Source organism: Pan paniscus, chromosome 2, assembly GCF_029289425.2.
Source record: "Pan paniscus chromosome 2, NHGRI_mPanPan1-v2.0_pri, whole genome shotgun sequence".
Classification (NCBI taxonomy): Eukaryota; Metazoa; Chordata; class Mammalia; order Primates; family Hominidae; genus Pan; species Pan paniscus.
Window position 1 is genome coordinate 40156663 of NC_085926.1, and position 21691 is coordinate 40178353.

Here is a 21691-nt window from a genome sequence, read left to right on the forward strand (position 1 = left end):
CATGGTACCATGGCTAGTTCTTCCTCCTACCCACCTAAATATTTTAGAGTAAATACATTTTCAAAGTAGCTATAAAACAGGGAAGCACCGAGGGGAGTTGGAAGTGAGCTTCTCCTCGGATGCTTAAAAAGTCCCACTGCCACAATAGAAGGCTCAACTGTTGTGTTTTTGTTTGTTTGGTGTTTGTTTTGCTTTGTTTTATGGTGAGCATTTATCTTAATATTTCTGGACCAAGATTGGAGGTTGAGAGAATACTGGGAGGAGGGTCAACAATTATTGTGACTACTTAGAAAAGGTAGAGAGTGAATGGATCTCCAGATGCACTCGTGAGCCTTATATTTAATAAAAAAAAAATTCGCCATTCATTTACTGGCAACAAACAGACTTCGATTGCCTTTTAGTGTTGTGGGTTTTCATCTTTTTCTGTATCTTCCCACACAGTTTTGGTGGAAATTTTGTGTGAAAGATGTTTGCCAGATACCATTTTAAAATGGAAACCTGCTGATTTTTTGTTGATTGAGACTTCAGGATCACAGGAGGCTGTTATTTTAATTTCCTCCAATGTTTCATTTTTGGTTATACTCATTAGTTAAACTTGTTTTCTTGGGGTAAACTTTCTCCTGCCTAGCATTCTAGGTTCTAATTATTCTTTAAAAATATGTTAAGAGTCTTGCCATAGTGAGAAACTACCAGTTCTTTATAACTAACCATCTGTAAATATTCATTTATTTAATAAGTGTATGCCTTGCTCCAGAAATAATTTAAAGTGGCTTACATAAATATGAACAGGAGAAAATAAAATAAAAACATAACGATGAAAAGGAGGACAAAGGGAAAACCAGAGTAGGAAAGATAAGATGAAGCCAGGAGTAATGATAGTTCACAAAATTGATGGAATGAATCTTAGGCAAGAGATACCAAAAATTTGTCTCTGAGTTACTAGAAGACAAAAGGAGAGTGACATGAGCAGCTCCTGAAGTCATGGAAGCTCTAGTAGAACAATAAATCCATTCCTTAAAGGATGCTGCTTTCGGAGCTGAAATCCAAGAGAAACTCATCCTGTGGATCCTTGTGGAGAGGATGGAGACCACAGCAGCCCCTGCTCTAAACTACTCCCATGGATTCATACTCTGGGGGTTGCTTCTCATAATGTCACTCAATGTTGGCCAATCCTTCACAGCAGGCACTGTTCAATTAAGTCAGGCTGATGAGGGGCCAAAATGCACTGACCTCTGCTGTCCGGGCTGCTCCAGGATTAAGTGTGGGGATATGGAGAGCAGTGGAAGGCTGGCTCCCCACAGCTCCCCTCCCTGTTTTGTGAGTGTTGTGGAGCTCTGCATTCGAGGGGATGCTCTCTGACAAGTGCTTGTGAGGCATGCATGTTGGCAGTAAGCTGAGTTGGAGGTAGTAGTGACACTCCCCTGAGAACACTGGGGCTCCAGAAGACTTGCCTGCCTCTTAAGTGTACCAAGACAATATCCCCAGGCAAGGCCTTAAAATCTACTCAGAACTGTATTGGAATTATTTCCCGTACACAGACGAAAGGGTAATCATTCCCCTCTGCCCTTCAATTCTCCACCCTGATTTTCAAATCTCCACCCTGATTTTCAAATCTTTTTAGGCATAGAGGATTCCCTTAAATGAAATCTAAAGGGAAGGCAGCAGAGTGCACTTTCACTTGTACCAAAGGTTGTATCTCCCACAAAAATAAAAATAAAGAGAAGACAAATCATAATATGGCTGAAAGCAGAGCTGCTCTGAGGCACAGTTGCTCCCCCATTCCTCGCCACTTACCTCCACGTCCACAGCAGCCCAGCAAGCACAAACAATAGCCTGGAAGGACTTTAGAGCAGGTGTGACCAAATACCCCTCAGAAGAAAAATCTTAGTCACATGTCTGTCAACTGATTCCCCTGGAGAAAAAGAATTGCTAGAAGTGCCTTCCAAGATAAACTGGTTGCAGAGAACATGGCTAGAAAATGAGACATTTGCTGAAAAATGGTGCCTCTTACATTTTCTTTTTATCATAGGCCCTTTTGAGGACCTAATGGGTACACTAGGTCAGGGTATCCAATCTTTTGGCTTCCCTGGGCCACAGTGGAAGAAGAAGAATTGTCTTGGGTCACACATAATATGCTAACGATAGCTGATGAGCTAAAAGAAAAATCGCAAAAAAAATTTTTGTTATGTTTTAAGAAAGTTTATGAATTTTTGTTGGGCTCAATTCAAAGTCGTCCTGGGCCACATGGGGCACGGGTTGAATAAGCTTGCTCTAGGTCTTCTCTCGAGGGAGGAAAAAAATGTGCATAAATCCAACAAAGTTTTATATTCAATCTTGGGGAGTATTGGGAGCCTGTCTGGAGCCTCTCTATATAGGATTTTTAAATAGGAGTCTGTTGGATATTAAGGATTATCCACTGAAAATGATCACTTTATTGTAGCAATAGTTAAATTATTTGGGGCCTTCTTTTAGGTAGATATTAAATAGCAGGGCTAACTATCAACTATGGCTTTTACTTGTATGTAGTAATAAAACCATGTCAATTCCATGAAAGAAAATGTTGAGTTCTCTATTCCATATGGCAGGGACCCAAGCCCAGCTCATTCAAATGGATAGCAAGTCATTCAGAGCCAATGCAGAGAAAGGGGTCTAGAGCACACTCAGTCCCTTCACCCCAACCCCTGCCCTGCGTGTCATCACGTGATTGCCAGGAAATCCTCCTGCTGACCCTGACTCTCACACTGGCATTAAGGCCCAGGTTCTGAATCACCACCAAAATCCATGGATCCCATAACTTAGTCTATGCCTATCACAATCCTGAGTCAAAGAAAAAACGAAAGTGAAACCCACTGTTAGTGCTGCTTTATTCCTAACATTTCTCTGCAAAGCGACAGAACAGTTGTGGCCAGTATGAAAATATTGTGTCTTAATTATGCCTAATGTTCCATTATTGGAACGCTAAGCATGTGGGAGTTATTTATCTGACTGCTCAAGGTCATCGCCAAGGTCTGATTGCAAAAATTCAAAAAAATTGCAAACTCAGGCATAAATTGGTTAAATTTGTTCATTCCTCATGTAAACATTCACCTGAAAAGCCCAGGCTAGCAATTTTCCAGATATTCTATATGGAATTGCCATAATTCTGGGGAATAAGTGGTTGCCCTTTCAACAAATAGCATAGTCTAATTCCATCAGATAGGAGATTAGTAATGAGAAAACACACAGAGGAGGGGTGGATACCAAGTCAGGAGGTTTTGGTTCCTAGAGTGGGAGATGTGCTCCAGATTAGATTCAGACTTGTTTTTTAAATCAATGTAATAATATGAAGGACTCAGAAATCATGGAATCTATATACCAAGGCAACTGATCTGTAATAATAAAAGCTAAAAAAATAAGCCTTCCAGATGACATCCTGGTGCTAAGATTTCATAACATCCTTCACCAAATTCATCACCAGGTAGTTAGTCCCCATACCTTCTGTGCAATTCCACCAACCAGGCAGGTCCTTCCACATGATGGGTTCTCCATGAGAGAACCTTGAGAGACTCTCTTTGAGGCAATAGGAAATGTATTATTAATTTCTATAAGATTCCAGATGGTGTCTTTCCATTTCCACTGTGTGACACTGACCAAGGGTTTGGTGTATATTTGTGTATGTGTCTGGGTGCTGTTATCACACCAATTATGAGGAAAACAAATGCCTTATTCACAGCATGTGAATAAAACTAGTTTTAGGTGAACAGCAATGCATTGGAAAAGGGAAAACTTCTACCTTTAGACACCAGGGACAGAAACGTTCCAAGTCCTCTGGGAGAGACAGATCAGCAGCAGAGTCCAGCAGCCCCACGGCTCATCTACTTGTCTCCACCCTCTGAACAGCTGTGCCAAAGGACTGGCAAGGAAAACTATGTACATTTGCCACACTGAGTGCCCTAGAGTCGTTTAACCTATAAGCTGGAGCTTTTCTCTGAAGTCTACTAAAATAAAATCTAAAAGCAAGCTGCAGAAACTGTTTTTTAGGTCAGGTTCAGTATCTTTCATCAACAGGAATGAGGAGAGCCACCAGGACATAAGGATATATTAAACAAATGTTAACATGTGACTGTTGAAAGTTATCCTTTATCTGGACTCTTTTTTAAAAGGTGGAGAAAGCCCAGAGCCTAGCCTGCCCTTTGCCTCCTGAAACAACCTGGCAGGTGAAAGATAGCCTCTATGAAAAACTTTTTCTCAGACTGGGGTTGCTTTTATAAGGAAGATGATGAGGCTAAATAGGAGAAAAAAATGTTTTTAATTACGGTAGGCTGGATTTCAGTGTGCACAGATCACTGGGGTTACTGAGGTAAACACAGTGTTCTAAGGAAATCTCAGGGTATTCATCTCCAGAAAGAATTCTAGAAAAATTATCTTCTCACTCCTTTAAGCCCTTTTGTGAAAAAAGAGGTTAAACCCCTTGCCTCTTGGGTTCTCCCCCTGCTTTGTGGCTCTGCTGTTTTCCTTTTAGTGAGCACGGTTTAATTTGGAGCATCCAGTCTTGTTTTGGTGTAAGAGAAGAGCTTGGCCTTCAGGGTCAGGTCACCTTCAGCTCAACCATCCACTAGTGTGACCTTGGACAGTGCACTCAGCCTTTGTCCTCATCAATACAGAGTTCCAGAACTGCTGGGATGTTTGAGTGCGACATCCCGTGCACAGTGCCCTGTAGAGTGTGCACCCAAACAGTGTGCTCAGCAGTGAGAAATGTCTCGTACCTTCTTCCCCCACCACTCATATCCCCATCACCTCACCTCCATTCATTTATTTATTTATTTATTTATTTATTTATTTATTTATTTATTTATTTGAGACTGAGTTTTGCTCTGTCGCCAGGCTGGAGTGCAGTGGTGCAATGTCGGCTCACTGCAATCTCCACCTCCCAGGTTCAAGCGATTCTCCTGCCTCAGCCTCCAGAGTAGCTGGGATTACAGGTGCATACAACCACACCCAGCTAATTTTTTTATATTTTTAGTAAAGACAGGGTTTCACCATGCTGGCCAGGATGGTCTCGATCTCTTGACCTCATAATCTGCCCACCTCAGCCTCCCAAAGTGCTGGGATTACAGGTGTGAGTCACTGCGCCTGGCTCTTCTCCATTTATTTCTATCCTTGTGTTTCTTAAGCTGAAGAATTCAATAAATTCCTCAAGAATTTTTAGAAGACCTCCAGTTTGAGAAAATATGCATTAAACTTTAAATACTGTCAATTTAAGGAAAATGTTGGCACCACCCTAAATATAAACGCAGATATAAGAATGGAGAGCTTACACACATGGCAGCACCCAGCTGTGGGGCTGAGGCCCAGCTAATCCAGAACATACCTCTTTTTTAGGTGATCAATGAGATGAAAACCAAAATGTAAGGTTATTGTAAAGAACTTGCACACCACTGAAAACATATTAGAAGTCTCTTGTTTAAGAAACTATATTGGCTTATCTTAGGAGTATTCTATCGTTAAGTGTTTAAAGATACGCATTTCTGTTTAGCCAGGGTCTCCAAGTTCCATATAAATATATATATATTTTTATATTTTTATATTTTTATATTTTTATATTTTATATAGTTTTATATATTTATATTTATATTTTATATATATATTTTTATATATTTATATAGTATATATTTATATATTATATATTTATAAATATTGATATATTATATATTTATATATAAATATTGATATATTATATATTTATAAATATTTATATATTATATATTTATATATAAATATTTATATATTATATATTTATAAATATTTATATATTATATATTTATATATATTGATATATTATATATTTATATATTTTATATATTTATATATAAATATTTATATTTTATATATTTATATATAAATATTTATATTTTATATATTTTTATATTTTATGATTTTATAAAATATATAATTTATATAATAATTTTATAAATTATATAATGTATATATTATATATAATATATTTATATTAAATATAATATATTTATATATTATATAAATATAATATATTTATATATTATATATAATATATTTATATTAAATATAATATATTTATATATTATATAATTATATATATAATTATATATATATAATTATATATATATAATATAATTATATATTATATAATATATAAATATATAATATTTAATATAAATATATTATATATAATATATAAATTATATAATTTATAAAATTATTATATAAATTATATATATTATATAATATATAAATATATAATATTTTATATATAATATAATATAAAATATTATATAATTCTTTATATATCATATAAATAATTATATAATATATATTATATATATATTATATAATTATTTATATAATATATATTATATAAATATTATATAATATTTATATAATATATATTATATAATAATTATATAATTATTATATAATATATAAATAATTATATAATATTTATATTATATAAATATTATATAATTATTTATATATTATATAAATAATTATATAATACATATTATATAAATATTATATAAATATTTATATAATATATAAATAATTATATAATATATATTATATAAATATTATATAAATATATTATATAATATATAAATATTATATATTTATAAATATTATATATTTATATATTATATATAAATATATATATATATTTTTTTTTTTTGAGACAGAGTCTCACTCTGTCATCCAGGCTGGAGTGCAGTGGTACGAGCTCAGCTCACTTCAACCTCCATCTCCTGGGTTCAAGTGAGCACATCCAGCTAATTTTTGTATTTTTAGTAGAGACAGGGTTTTGCCATTTTGGCCAGGCTGGCCTCAAACTCCTGACCTCAAATGATCCACCCGCCTCAGCCTCCCAAAGTGCTGGGATTACAGGCATGAACCACCACGCCTGGCCACACACTACATTTAAGTGTGCAAGGAAGAGGCAACTTTTTGTTCCTTAGTAACTGCCTTAAACTTCTCCATTAGCCTCCCCATTCTGAGTAGCTAGGAATGTAAATCAACTGATTCAAAGAAAACTTGGCCTGTTGTGATTTAAATTATTTTCCTTTTTCTTTCCATTTAAACCCGCCTTTCCTAGGTAAATAATCAGTCCTCCAAACCCTCCACTTTCTCTGCCTTCGCTGTCTTGGAGAGCATATTGGGGAGCTTGTAGGGTCCTCATGGCTGCAGGGCATCTTAGAGCTAGATGGTGTCCTCTGGGTCCTTGCAGGACTCTGCAGTGATAGGGACCCTGCTCGTCAGGTCATTTCTCTGCCTCACTGGCATCTGCTGCCAATGTCTAAGACTTGGGAACCTTGGTCTGTTCCCTGTCCTGCTCCAATAGAAGCCAGCACCCCTTCCACGGGCACCAGAGTGGCTCTCACACATGTCAGCTACCTGGCCCTGGCTGTCCAATCCCAGGACAGCTACTTTATTACAATGTCACCAGCAATCTTCTGTGACCCTGCTTCTGGGTGCCGTCTATGCCACACAGGTGCCAGGAAGGACCCTGGAGCCCCCCTTCAGCCTCCCTTGGAAGCCTCTCATCAGGGGTGATTGCACTCTGATTCTGCTGCCCCATATCATCATGAGGTGGGGGGTCAGAGGTCATAGGCATCCTGCAAGGCGGCTTCTCTCTGGATTTCAATAGAAGGAGAAGTGAAATTTGTCTTTTGAACAGATTCATCTCTAGAAACCCTCTGTCCATGTTCACAAAATCTGTCTTTTGAGCCTTTTGTTACCCTAAAGAGCTAATGGAGTGAACTGATCAATGATCTTTTGGTTCTGGATCTACATTCACCTTCCCTGGCGTAAAATGCTTATGGTTTAGCCTAAGAAAATGAAGACACAAGGGAATGCAGTTTTAATGGGAAATGAAAAGCACTGCTTTCTTGTTTTCAAAATAATGGTCCCATTACACGTACAAATATCGATTTATAAGGTGGGGAGTTTGAGACACCACACCAGTGGGCAAGCAACTCTGATTTTCAGATTACTTAAAATGTTTTGTACCCAGATACAGACATTGCTCATAGTTATCCAGTTTGCCCATAAGGAATTTCATTCTTTCCCACCACCTCCCACCCTCCCTGCAAAAGCTCCTCAGGATTCTCCACTGAGTTCATAATCTTCTCTGTGATCTGCTTATGTCCCTCACTGTCCAACACAGTGAGTATGTTTGGTGTTTCAGTGAAGTTGTTGTGATAATCAGGGTCCCTTTGAAGTAGAAGAGCATTTTTTTTTTGGCTGAAGACTCAGCAGCACCCTTATTTTCTCTAAATTCTGGTTCCCAACTGGCTTTAAACACAAACCTCCTTACTGCTCCTTTCTCTGAATTCAACTGTAAGCTTCCCATTTCCTGTTCAGTCAACACGTACCCCTCTATTGTTGTCTTACTAGGAAGTAGACTTATTCTTATCAGTATTTCTTAGCCGTTTGGAGGCATGGACCCCTGTGAAAATCTAATGAAAACTAATAATGCTCATCCTAGAAAAGTGTGCATGCATACCAAAGTTTGTGAACAATATCAGGGGTCCACAGAGGCCCATCCATGGACTCCATATCAGCCAAGATCCCAACTTAGCATTTATTGTCTCAGCTATCATGAAAATTAAAATCAGCTCATGGGGGGAAATATGTGTGAGTTGATAACATAGGGCAGGGATTGCTTAACCCTTTGCAGGCTAAAAATACCTATTTTTCTCTGGAGATGTAAATATTTGTTAATCTACTTGATGAATATTATATGGCCAAATAATACTGTTATTTTTGAAGTTCTTGTGGCTTTTAATAATGGTGCTTCCAGTTATGCTCATGGTATCATCTGGGCATCAGATCTGTGTGCATACGATTTGTCTTTCTGTGAACTCAAGAACCATCACTTAGCATTATGATTCTTGCTGCTCCAACAAAACTTGTATGTCTTGATAATCTTTAGGATTCCATTCTTTAAGATTTGCTCAGTTATCTATTCTAATTCCCCTTCCTGACAATATCCACCTCAACCAACCAGATGAGGGCCCTTCCTCTGAGTCTCATCAAAACCTTACATGTGGTTATTCTGTTCCCCAGTGTGTTACAATTGTCTGGTTCAATGTTCCTCTCTCCACCACACCGTCAACTCCAGTAGGGCAGGAACAGTGTCACTCTCACCTTTGAGCCCCAGTAAAGCACAGTGCTCAGCACATAGTAGGTGCTCAACATGTGTTTGCTGGATGTAGACTGAATCACAGTAATTCTTCATAATTTCTCATGTGATAAATAGACATGAAACGTGGACAAATCATGTTAAGCAGGTTTCATCTTTTGGGTTAACTATTTTAGCCTTGTAAATTAGTCTTTCATTGTCTGTATATTCAAGCAATAATTGAGCCAAAGCTTAATATTAATAAAAGTAAACTAGAGTTAAGATAAATTGACAGTTCCATGTGTAGAGATGATAAGAGAAGGTCACCATGGCTGAGTTTGTAACTAGTTGCTGACTTCCTGCATAATTTAGTGCATACTACAACAGTAGCAGAAAATCTATTTGATAGTTAAAGCCCTATTCCTTAGACTGGTGTTTAACCCTCTGCAGACTGACCCAGGCCTGATTTTTCCATACCACCTGGCTCCCCACTCTCTCCACTTCTGAACCTTATCCCTCAAACTATGCAAGCAGCTTCATGCACCCTGGGTCCTATTGGTCTTACTGCTTCTACAACAAGAATGCCTGTCCCATGACGACATATTAAAATGTCCCTCATATTTTGAGAACCTGCTCAGAGGTCATTCTTCCTGTGGACCACCTGCACATCCCAGGCAAAGGAATTCCCCTTTCTCAAACATGCTAGGAGCACAGGTTACTTCACATGAGTCCCTCATCACTGATTTTCACTCAAGACCAGAAAAAAAAAAATAGTCACTTCCAATAGATGTTTTTCTCTTAATTATTCAGTGATATTTTTCATTTCTATGTCATCTGTTTTCTTCCAATCACCTTTGGATAGACGTCTCCCTTTAGAATTTATCCAATTACAAACTGTCTCAAGTAAAACTGATACACAAACAAAGTATGAAAGAACATGTCACATATCTTTTTAAAAAAGCAAGATATCCAGATTATTGTTGCAAAATGTTGTGTGATGAAGTCCTTCCTGCTGAATGAGTAACTGGATGAAAAGACCATGCTTCTTTTTCATCCTTATTAATATTGTTGATAATATTTACTCATCAATTCTTGAGCTTGAGAAAATTCACCTAGGACACTGTCATCTGAAGACTCTTAGTCTGAGATTTCAATAATATAACCAATTTCACCATTATTGTTAGAATCTAGAGACCTGCTGTCCTCTTTGAATTCATCTTTTGAGTCATCTAATGATTGTGAAATGTTGTTCTCTGTCAGTTTTTAGAATTTTCAATTGTATGTAGTGAAAGCTAAAAGCAGATTCAAAATAGTGATGATTTATGTCACTATTGAATCATCCTTCTAGGCAATTTCATTATTCTATTTATTTTTTCATCTTTCTTTAGCATAATTGGGAATAATTGGTGAGTAATGATGAAAAATAATTCCCTGGATGATGAAATAGCAAAATGTTTCAAAAGATGGGAAAAATAAGATCACAAAGATCCCATTATGTATCTTAGATTTATAAAAAGGTCAAGTGAACCCATATGGTAATTGTAATGAGTTATATTTTATTTAAAAAATAAGTAAATTCTCTTCTTGTTCTTCAGAATCCCTCTAAGAGAATAAAAGTTATAAAATATCAAACCGTACAAATACATAAAACAACTCCAAGAGGAAACTCAAAAAGTAAAATTGGGTCCAGTGACCCCGATGGTATGCCATATTATGTACATATGAACACTTCAACACACATCTGTCTAACTGAAGGCCAAGAATAGAGTAAGAGTCACACTCTCTATGTCTTCCTGGAGTTCCCCAAGCCTGGTAAAGGGTTTACTCACAGAAGGAGTTTAGGAGATATTCAGCAAGTGGAGAGTTGGAGCAGGAGATATAATTATTAAGGGAATGTCAAACAATATTCCTTACGTATGTGCAAGGTCCTTGTACCATCTCAAAATCTTGGCCCTTTGCCTAGAATATTGTTCTTCCCTCTCTTCCTTTTAGCTGGTTGACTGTTAACTTTGAATCTCAACTCAGAGTCCCTTCTGCAGGGAAGCTTTCCCTAATCCTCAACCCCTCCCATCAAGTGCTTATTTATGGGCTGTGAGAATCCCTTCCCTTCCCCACATCCCAGCCACAAACATCATCTTCTCTGCATTGAACCACCATGAAAAGTTAGTACTCATTAGCCAATGCCTCTTCCTCTCCATTCCCACCCTATTGGTTACTGGTTACAAAAATACAGTCAGATAGAAGGAATGAGTTCTTATGTTAGATAGCACAGTAGGAGAACTGTAGTTAACATAATTTATTGTTTATTTGGGCTGCGCATGGTGGCATGTGTCTGTAGTCCCAGCTACTTGGAAGACTAAGGCAAAGAGAATCGCTTGAGCCTAGGAGCTCTGGGCTGTAATGTGCTGTGCTGGTTGGGTGTCTGCACTAAGTTTGGCGTCAATATGGTGACCTCCCGGGAGCGGGAGACCACCAGATTGCCTGAGGAGGGGTGAACTAGCCCAGATTGGAAACAAAGCAGCTCCAAGCTCCCATGCTAATCAGTGATGGGATTATGTCTGTGAATAGCTACTGCACTCCAGCCTGGGCAACACAATGAGACCCTGTCTCTAAAAATAATAATTTATTGTATATTTGGAATGTTCTCAACACAAAGAAATGATAAATGTTTGAGGTGATGGATATCTTAATTATCCTGATTTGATCATTACACAATGTAGGCATGTATCAGATATCACATGTATCCTATAAATATGTACAATTATTAGGTATCAATTTTTAAAAGTGAATATGGAAAGTTTTAGTGTGTCTCATTCATTACAGGGCTGGCCCAGGCAAGGGCTGGTCAGGTTCTCCAAGCATCCTTTGCACCAGCACAGTGCTGCCCATGGTAGGAGCTCAGAGAGTAGTCTGTGAATGAAAAAAAAAAAGAATTCAAACACTTTTTTGAGTAAAGAGGCTTACCTTCTCAAATTCATGCATTTGAGAAAGTAAAGGTAAAACTAAAAGTCCATCTGAAGAGAAAGCAGACCAGGTAAGAAAGCTGTTACTTTCCTAGACTATATGTTCCTATGTTCCTTTACTCAGGGGTTATTGGGAACAAGAAGCAACATGGCTGTAGCAGAGGGCTCCTCATCTCATGATTCTGGCTTTCATTTAGGTGTCGGATGATTTATCAGAGACAGACATCAGCAATGAGGCTCGGGACCCCCAGACTCTCACAGACACCACAGAGGAGAAACGGAGAAACAGGCTGTACGAGTTAGCAATGAAAATGAGTGAAAAGGAGACTTCTTCAGGGGAGGATCAGGAGTCTGAGCCCAAGACAGAATCTGAGAACCAGAAGGAAAGTCTGTCCTCTGAAGACAACAGCCAGAGTGTCCAGGAAGAGCTGAAGAAGGTAAGGGCTGTGAAGCCACCTGCAGACAGCTCAAGCTTCTGCAATGGGGTGTTGGAGAAAGATCCTATATTGGTGCAGAAAGCTGCTGGGTCCCCAAAGAGCTCTCTCTAAAATGCCCATCCCTGTGCATTTGGGAGAGCCTAAGAGAACCCTTCTTAACTTGCACTGGGGGGTACAATCAGGAAAACAGCATCATGGAAGTTTCCCAAGAACTCTTACCTTCCACTATCTTTCATCAAGACAGCCCCTTGGCTTTGAGTCTATGGTTTAGTGCCCCTTATCCCTCTCACTGGTAAAAATCAGTATTATTTCCTGCTCCACCCTCTCCCTGAGCAGATACATCCATCTGCTGGTACATGAAGAATTTTGCCCATGGATTAAGGTCATCTAGCCAACCCCTCTTTTAATCAGTGATGAAGCTCTGCTCCATGCTATGGAGCCTCTGTGTTCAAAGTGGCCTTCTGGATTGTTTCTCTCTGCAGTTTTCAGATTTTGGTTTGTTTGTTTGTTTTAGCGTCGGAATCCTTTTTCAAACAATCTTTATATGGAATCCCAATGTTTCACACAGAAAAAAATTATTCTTGTCTCAGGGTCCCCAAAGCCCTAACCACTTGATTTTCAGACCCACACTCCTCCTTCCCTTTTCCTACCCCCAGTAGGCCCCTGAGTTCCAAAGGACACAGTTGGAAAACCACAGAAGATAAACTCAACCTCTGGCATAAAAGAATCCCACACTCCCTCCCCATAGTCAGTGCTCTGCCTGCTGTCCTCCAGCAATGGGGTTTCCTCTACAGCTTCTCAAAGCACATTTATGCTAGACTTGCCACTTTAGAGTCAGAATATCCCTGCCAGCCTCCAATGGAAGGGAACACACTAACATTTGTTGAGTGTCTCCTCTGTGTCTCCTCTGTGCGTGTGCCTGTACACATGTTCATTAGGTCCTTAAATAACCCTTTGAAATAGAAGCAGCCCATTTTTGCAGAAGAGGAAACTGAACCTGGGTCATTGAGGTCCTTACCCAAGGCTCACATCTAGTAAGTTTCAGAGCTAAGGCTGCATCACAAACCTGCTTGGCCTTAAATCACAGGCCCCTTCCTTTACAATGAGCCAGAGATTCTATTTTATCTTCAGAGTGATGATTCTGTTAGAGAAAAACCTCCCAGGTGTTTTCTGTGTCCCAAGTATATACTGTGTAAACTAAGAAGTTGCTGGTAATGCACATGCCATGAGTAAAGGAGCTGCCTTCATCTGCCCAGCAGCCGAGCTGGGGTCCTGTGGAGGATGAAGTGAAGACCATTACCCGTGGCTGAGCCCCTGAACCCTCCAACACCTCAGACTCTGTATTTCACTTTTCCCATCCCACCCTCCATAACCATCAAGTCTCACCCATAAATCTTTCCCTGGCTTGTCTGTGAGTTGGAGAGTGGAGCTTGTTCTCCACGAGGAGCCCCTCACTGGGATATGGACTCCAACCTATTGCAAATGGTAAGGGCTCTGATCCTCTCTGTTACTTGAACTGATGCTGCATTACAGTCAGATTTGTATGCTGGAGCTTAGAGCCAGATGGTAACTGGAGAATATCACATTCTTTCTTACAATGGCTTTATCTCCCACTGGCTTTGCTGCCTATGGTCCCAAGGCTCTAAAAACTCTCACTGTACCAGTGGCATGCCAGGCTGTGAGTCATGCAACCTCACCCTTCATCATTCTGCAAGGAGCAACCTCCTGGAGGCACAGTCACCAATGTACGCTATTCTCCCCTGGGCAGAGTGTCAGCAGAGAAAGGAGGAGCTACTGGGGGGACTTCCTGGGGACTTGGACAAGCGCCCCCATCCTGCCCCTGCCCTAATTAGGCAGGAAATTAAGAGAGTTGGCTTTATTCAGATTCCCGAATGTGTCAGCTTTTCAAAGTTCAAGTCTTGCCTTCCTAGTCTTCCATGAGTCAATGAATTAAATATTCAAACATATTCTTTTGCATGTAAAAGTCCATATAGCCATATATATATATGTGTGTGTGTGTATATATACATATATATACGTGTGTATATATATACATATATATACGTGTGTATATATATACATATATATATAGAGAGAGAGCGCCATATAGAAAAAAAAAAAAAATATATATATATATATATGTTGGAGGGTTCAGGGGCTCAGCCACATATATATATAACTATATAATATATGGTTTCCCCATCAGTCAGGTACTACTGTAGTTAAAGAAAAACAGAAATATAGGGTTAAGTATTGAATATTATTTAAAAACAGAAAAGTTTTGAGATATATTTTAGGATTAGACTGAGTTTGAAGCATAATCGCCCAGGCGCAGTGGCTCATGCCCATAATCCCAGCACTTTGGGAGGCCAAGGCAGGCAGATCGCTTGAGCCTAGGATTTTCAGACCAGCCTAGGCAACACGGCAAAAACCCATCTCTACTAAAAAATTAGCCAGGCTTGGTGGCGTGCACCTGTAGTCTCAGCTATGTAAGAGGCTGAGGTGGGAGGATCACTTGGGCCCACGAGGTTGAGGCTCATCACTGGACTCCAGCCTGGGTGACAGAGTGAGACCCTGTCTCAAAAAATATATAAGTAAATAAAAACAAAAAAATTAGCCAAGCATGGTGGTTCATGTCTGTGGTCCCAGTTACTCGAGAGGCTGAGATGACTTGAACCCAGGAGGTTGACGCTGCAGTGACCCACGATTGCACCACAGCACTCCAGCCTGGGCAATGACAGAGTGAGACCCTGTCTCAAAAATAAATAAATAAATAAATAAATAAATAAATAAAAGGAAAAAGAAAAACAAAACCATGCAGTTTGCAAACTCTGTGGCATTGGTTAATGGCTTACCTCACTGCTACTACTTAGAACCTGACAATTCATTTCTTGCCTGCTTACTCTACCTCACCTCCTAACTGGTCTCCTGACCCTGCAGGCCCTTCTTGGCCCTTCTAATTCTTTCTCCACTCAGTGGCCAGGCTGCCCTACAGTTCCTGCACTTGCTCACAGCCTGTCAACAGGCTCATGTCTGTCTTGCTTTTTAATTGATCCCTAGGACCCAGTCCAGGTTTTCATTGTTGATTGAATAAACACATCTTGGCCTCATTTGTAAAATGGGGATAATCATAACCCCTTATAGGGTTGTGAGGAATGAATTATGTAGTGTAGGATTTAGCATATAGCAGGAGCCCAGCAAATCTTAATTGTTGTAGCTTTAGAAAAATAAGCTTCACTGTCATGAAATAACATCCATCTGCTGGTACTGAAGGAACAGCTTAGTGCTGATCCCCATCAACACTTGCAGTGTCATGCTGTGGGTCTGTAACTACATTTGGTGCTCCTTGATGCTATGCAGAGTGTAAGTGTGGAAATCACTACATCAGACCCCTAGGTTACCATCTTCAGGATCAGAGTTAACTGTGATGTCCCCATGACCCCAACACTAGTCTGAGCAACACACACACACACACAGACACACACACACACACACACACACACACTTTGGGGAGTAGATCTACGGTAATGTGACTATTCCAGAAGCTGCCACTGTGCCACCCTTGTTTCTTAACCATGGTAGTGCACACTAGCCCAAAGTCCAACTACCTGAGGACCTTCTCTGAGTAGCAAGAGCTCCTCTTCCTACACAGAAGACTAGCTGGAAGTGCCAGAGAAATACCACTCCCAGGAGCAGGAGTGAGGCACTAACTAGTGACTGATGGGAAGGGTGTAAATATCCCAGCTCCTTTGCTTCGGTTGGGATGGTGACTCTGAGGCTTGAGCCATGCACTGACTGCCTCAGCTGGAGGCACCCACAGTGATAAACTACTTGATAAACTACATGATACGACAGTCTTCTCTACAGACTCTGTTCCCTTTCCTGTCCCACTTCCCCACTCCTCTGCCACTGTTTCCTGGGATTGCCTCCCACATAAGCCATGTGCACCCCAATTTTTGTCTCAGGGTCATCTTCTGGGGGAGCCTAGACTAAGACAAACAGAAGAAAAGTGTCATCCATAAATCGCAAATACTTACTTTGGTATTGTGAATAAGCAGTGAGGAAGTCTAACCACCAAATTGGCTACTGATAGGCCTCATCTCACCAAAAGGAGGCTTGCCTCACACAGAGGGGGAGCTCAGCCAGGGCCTCCATCACTGTCCCTGCTGTTTGGGAGCCAAAGCAGAGGAATGTGGATATGCCCATAGACACAGTGACATCAGTGGCAGCTCAATGTCCTCATTATAACATCCCATCTAATTGGAGCTACAGAATCCTGTCCAGCAGCAGAAGAACCATTTTAGAAACATACTTTTTCCTGATGTGATTCAAACCTTTGCTGTATGCAAACATATCCCTACAGTTGGATTAAATGTCTTCCTTTGACTGGATGCTGGGGCCCAGTGATTACTTAAGGATGGGCACTGCAACCTGAATTTAACCAGCTGAAGAACAAGCTTGGGGCCAGATCAAAACTTCTTGGAAACTGGATTCCCAAAAGGTCATGTTTCTTCTTTAAGTAATAACTTGGTTCCACCAGACCTCAGTGGTCAGCCTTCCAAACCACATGGTCTTCAAAGCCTGGGAATGAGCACTCGTTTCTCCCAACCACTGAACAGCCATGCCAATGGTTCTGGAAGAAAGTCCTGAATAAAGTGGTTCTTTTTGCCTCTAGGGACGCAGCTGCTGCCCTCCTAAAGGGGGATGCAAAAGAGGACTAAGGACTCCTGGCCTGAGTTTGGAGACTACATCAGGGGCCAAGTCTCCCCAAACCCCCTAATTTTTCCAGGCCTGGACCAGCAGTCCCCAAGGTCCCTTCTGGCTCCAAAATTCCAAAGTTGTAGATATGCGATAGAATACATAGGTTTTTGCTTCTTAACATAAGTATCATTTACAATACTGTAGATGAAAAAAGATGTCCTATGTATCAATCTTTTGGAACATGAGCACTTATTAAAGGCCTAGATTAGGAAAATCTTGCACTATAGTCAAATTTGTACATCTAGTGTCCTTAAAGCATTTTTATTAAGAGTCTTTGTTTATTAATTATCACAAGTAGCTGAGCCATTGTGCTTTATTTTCACAAGGGAGTCAACAACCAGCAGACATCTCTGCGGGGATTCAAACTGACTCATAGTTTCACTTTAAAGAGTGAAACTACATTTAGAGTTTCATAGAGTAATTTTCATTTTTTTCAATTTTGAAAAAATTGAATTTTATTTATCATTTCATAGAATAATTTTCATCAAAGTACTGAGACTTCTCTAAACTAATAAATGTCTTTCTCCCCTAAACAAGAGAATAATTTGTGCATCTTCTGATGGCTGCCCCCCAATTACTAGAGCCAAGCCACATGGAAACACAATCCTGGTGAATGGTGAAGGAAGCAGATTTATTGACTGTTGTCTGAGAAAACCCAGAGACGCTGGTTTCTCAAGTTTAATGTGCTTGTGAAAAAAATTTGTTGATGTCATGGTGTTAACATAAAATCAAGTATCGTTGTCTATATATGTCTGACGTTCATAAAATGACTTAACCATTCATGTGAGGCTACAGCACCCTACAACCCAGGGAGCATTTTATTTCAGAAGAGTGCCTCATCTTCACTTACTGCTAGAGTGAATATAGTATTAGATACTGACTTATAACTTCCAAACTACACTGATTTCAATAGGCCTTATGCCTATTGAGGAATTAACACCTCTTTCCCAACTGTCTATTTAACTGCTGCCCTAGGAAAAAAGAGAAGCTTTAGCTGTCCACTTAGAGCTACAGCTCTTAGCCACAGTGCTTGAACAGGTGAGGAAGTTTTATTTCATTCATGCTCATCTGCACTCTTCATTCCCACAACTGTGTCCTAGGGAAGGGCCTGCCAGGCCAGGAAGATAGAGTTCTAGGTTCTCTTTTGGATCTTCAAAAGAGAGAAGCAGAATATCTTCCTCTTTAGGCAAAGATGGACTGGGAAAGATTGCCCAGAACTCCAAAGCAGACATACTTCAAGCCTCTAAAATGCAGGCATTACCTGGAAGGCCAGGATAAGGATATCACCCCAGCCACAGCAGTAGAATGAGATGCTGGACAGAAATGGTTTGAAGAAAGAAAGGCAGAGTTACTCCAAAAGGTTTTAAGTAGAAAGGCCTGGCAAGCAAGGCACTGGTTCAGAACTCTCACCCCACAGAAGCCCAAAAGTAAGAAACTCTGGGGAGAGGTATGAGGAAGCATAGATACTGTGACTCTGAAGCTCTGCAGAATAAGCAAGATTGTGCTCTTGGAAAACATCTCTGGGTAGAAAATATAAAAACTAAAGAAGGAAAAACATGTACACCAGTTTCTCCTATAAACGGAAATGCCAAAATCCTAAAGAAAATACTAGCAAACTAAATTCCACAACATTAAGAGATTCACATACCATAACTCATATATTTTGTTCCAAGAATGCAAAATAAAGTGAATAGCAGGAAACCCCACTGTTATACTCATTTAGTAAGTACTATTTTTTAAAAGCACATCATAATCTCAACTGATGCCAAAATGTCTTTTGGAAACATTCAACACATATTCCATTGGGGGGAAAACCCTCTCAGTGTAATAGAAAGATAGTTCTGTAACATGATGAAGAAAATCCACTTCAAAGCACCAGAATCCCTGGATTTTTTTTCTTAATGACAACTCATTTTAAATATCAAAAACACCATGAACATCACATTTTACTACTGATCAAAGAAACACATGACAAAGAGATGAATTTGTAAATGCTTTTACATAAATGTGTATTTTGTTAATCAAATAGCATACACATACGTGTAAAAAATAATATGTGTGGCTTTAAGATTTGTTTTAAATTACAGACAAATATTTGTAGTTATTTAGCAAATATGTATTGTTGTTAAAGAAGTAAATGAGCAAAACTGACTCTAGAAGGTTTACAAAACCTGAACAGACCACAGAAGAAATTGGCAAAGTAGTCAAGGAATTATTTCTCAGAAAGAAGCTAGTCTCAGGTATCTTTGACAATAAAATCCATCAAACGTTCGTGGTGCTAATTACCTTCATACTAATAAAACTGTTCTTGAGCAATTAAAAAAATGGAAAGCATCCCAGTTCTGAATCTCACACACAAAAAATCACACACCACCAAAAATTTACAAATTAATTCATGAGTGAATAGACATTCAAAAATTCTCAACATATTGGCAAATTGTTTCTAACTATGAATTAAAGTAATAATTTATGACAGCCAGACAGGATGTAGTCTAAGAATGTAATAATATTAATTTTAGGATATCTATTAACATTTTTGTTATATTTACAGGCTAAAGGAAGAAAACATGATTATTTTATTAAATTCTTAGCTTGATGTTTGACATGGTAGGAAATTCATAAAATACTCATAAATACTGAATGAAGAATGAATTTCAAACAGCTGATAACCATTTCTGATAAAGTAGGAAGATAAAAACTCAACAGCAGTGACTGGTAGCCTTTTGGGGATTGCAGACCTTTTTACAAGTTTGATGAACATTGTGAACCCGCTCTCCATAAAGCATAAAAAAATGAAATTGATTTTCATCAAATTGGGAAGTCACAGATTGCATGAAGCCCATCCATAAACCCCAAGTTTAGAAATTACTATTAAATGACAGAAAGAAAACAAAGATGTCTTCTACTACTTTCATGATTCAACATTGGTCTGGCATTCTCTCCAGTGCAATAGGAAATAAAAATTACCAATATAAGATAGCAGAAAACAAAACTATGATGACTTTAGATTCCTGAGTTAAGATAATAAAATCAACTGAAAAGATTATTAGAAATAAGTTTGGTAGGGTGGCCTATCACAAAAGAGTAATACATAAGCAAAAATTTCATATATACAGCAATAATCACTCAGAAAATATAAAGAAAAAATTATATTTGCAATAGCCGCAAAAGTACACACAGCACTGAACATACACTTGGCATATAACCCAACAATTCTACTCCTAAGTATTTATTTCTCTAATAAGGACCTATGTCCACACACACAGACACACACACAAAACATTCATGATCACCAAAAACTGGAAACAACACAATTGTCCACCAGCTCACCAGCTAGTGAACGAGTATAAGTGCACCAATGTCAATGAATCTTAACAGCATTATGCTGCGGGAAAAAAGACTCAAAAGGTTACATACTTCCCACTTACATGACATTCTGGAGAAGGCAAAACTATAAGGACAAAACACATATCAGTGGTTGCAAGAGAATGGGCTGAGGAGAAGGTTGATATAAAGAGACATAAGGGAATTTTTTGGTCTGATGGAAATATTCTATATCTTGATTTGGTGGTAGCTACACAACTGCACGCTTTTGTCAAAATTCATAGAACTATATGCCTTTAAAGGCTAAATTTTACTGTATGTAATATACATACACACATACACATTTACACACACACACACACACATATATATACACACACACACACACACATACATAGTGCCCTGGAATAACTTAACTACAAATGTATGAAACTCATCTGAATAAAATTAACTAGTTTTGCTAGGAGACATAAAGACTGAATAAGTGCGGAAACATATTCTGTGTATAGATGGGAAAACTTCACACTTTTATAGAAGTTGGTTTTCCCCAAATTAATACATATATTTAACAGATTTCCAATCATCTTAATGAGATTTTTTGCAAACTTGATGAAGTTATTCTAAAGTTCATCTGGAAGAGTAAGTGCATAAAATATAGCCAAGAAAACTCCAACTGTAATTATAGCAGTGGTGCTAACACTGGAATAAGCAAACAGATTAATGAAACACAATAGAAAATACTGAAATTTAATATGACATGACAATGGTACATTTAATATCAAAGAAAGATTCTTTAAGGAATATTAGATTAACAAATTATGTAGCACATGCTGGTTAATCATTTGAGAAAAAACTAAATTAGATTCATACATCATACTACATACAAGAATAAATTCTCAATGGGCAGGAGTTTAAAGGTTAAGTAAAAGAAGCTACACAATTACTAGAATAAATTATAGATGAATATTTTATAACATTAGGACAAGAAAGGCCAGAAACCTTAAAAGCCTGAAATATATGATTGCATAAATATTTTTGTTTGTTTTATTTTATTTTTTTAAACTTTATTATTATCA

General features: G+C 38.5%; 1 protein-coding gene across 5 annotated transcripts in view; it reads left to right on the top strand.

Moving 5' to 3' along the window:
* MYRIP (myosin VIIA and Rab interacting protein) overlaps nt 1-21691 on the top strand; it is a 448068-nt gene that overhangs the window by 385310 nt on the left and 41067 nt on the right. For all 5 annotated transcript variants that reach the window (XM_063602745.1, XM_063602744.1, XM_034956167.4 and 2 more), the window contains one exon: nt 12291-12530. In XM_063602745.1, the coding sequence (XP_063458815.1) occupies nt 12291-12530 (240 nt within the window). The remainder of the gene's footprint in view (nt 1-12290; nt 12531-21691) is intronic.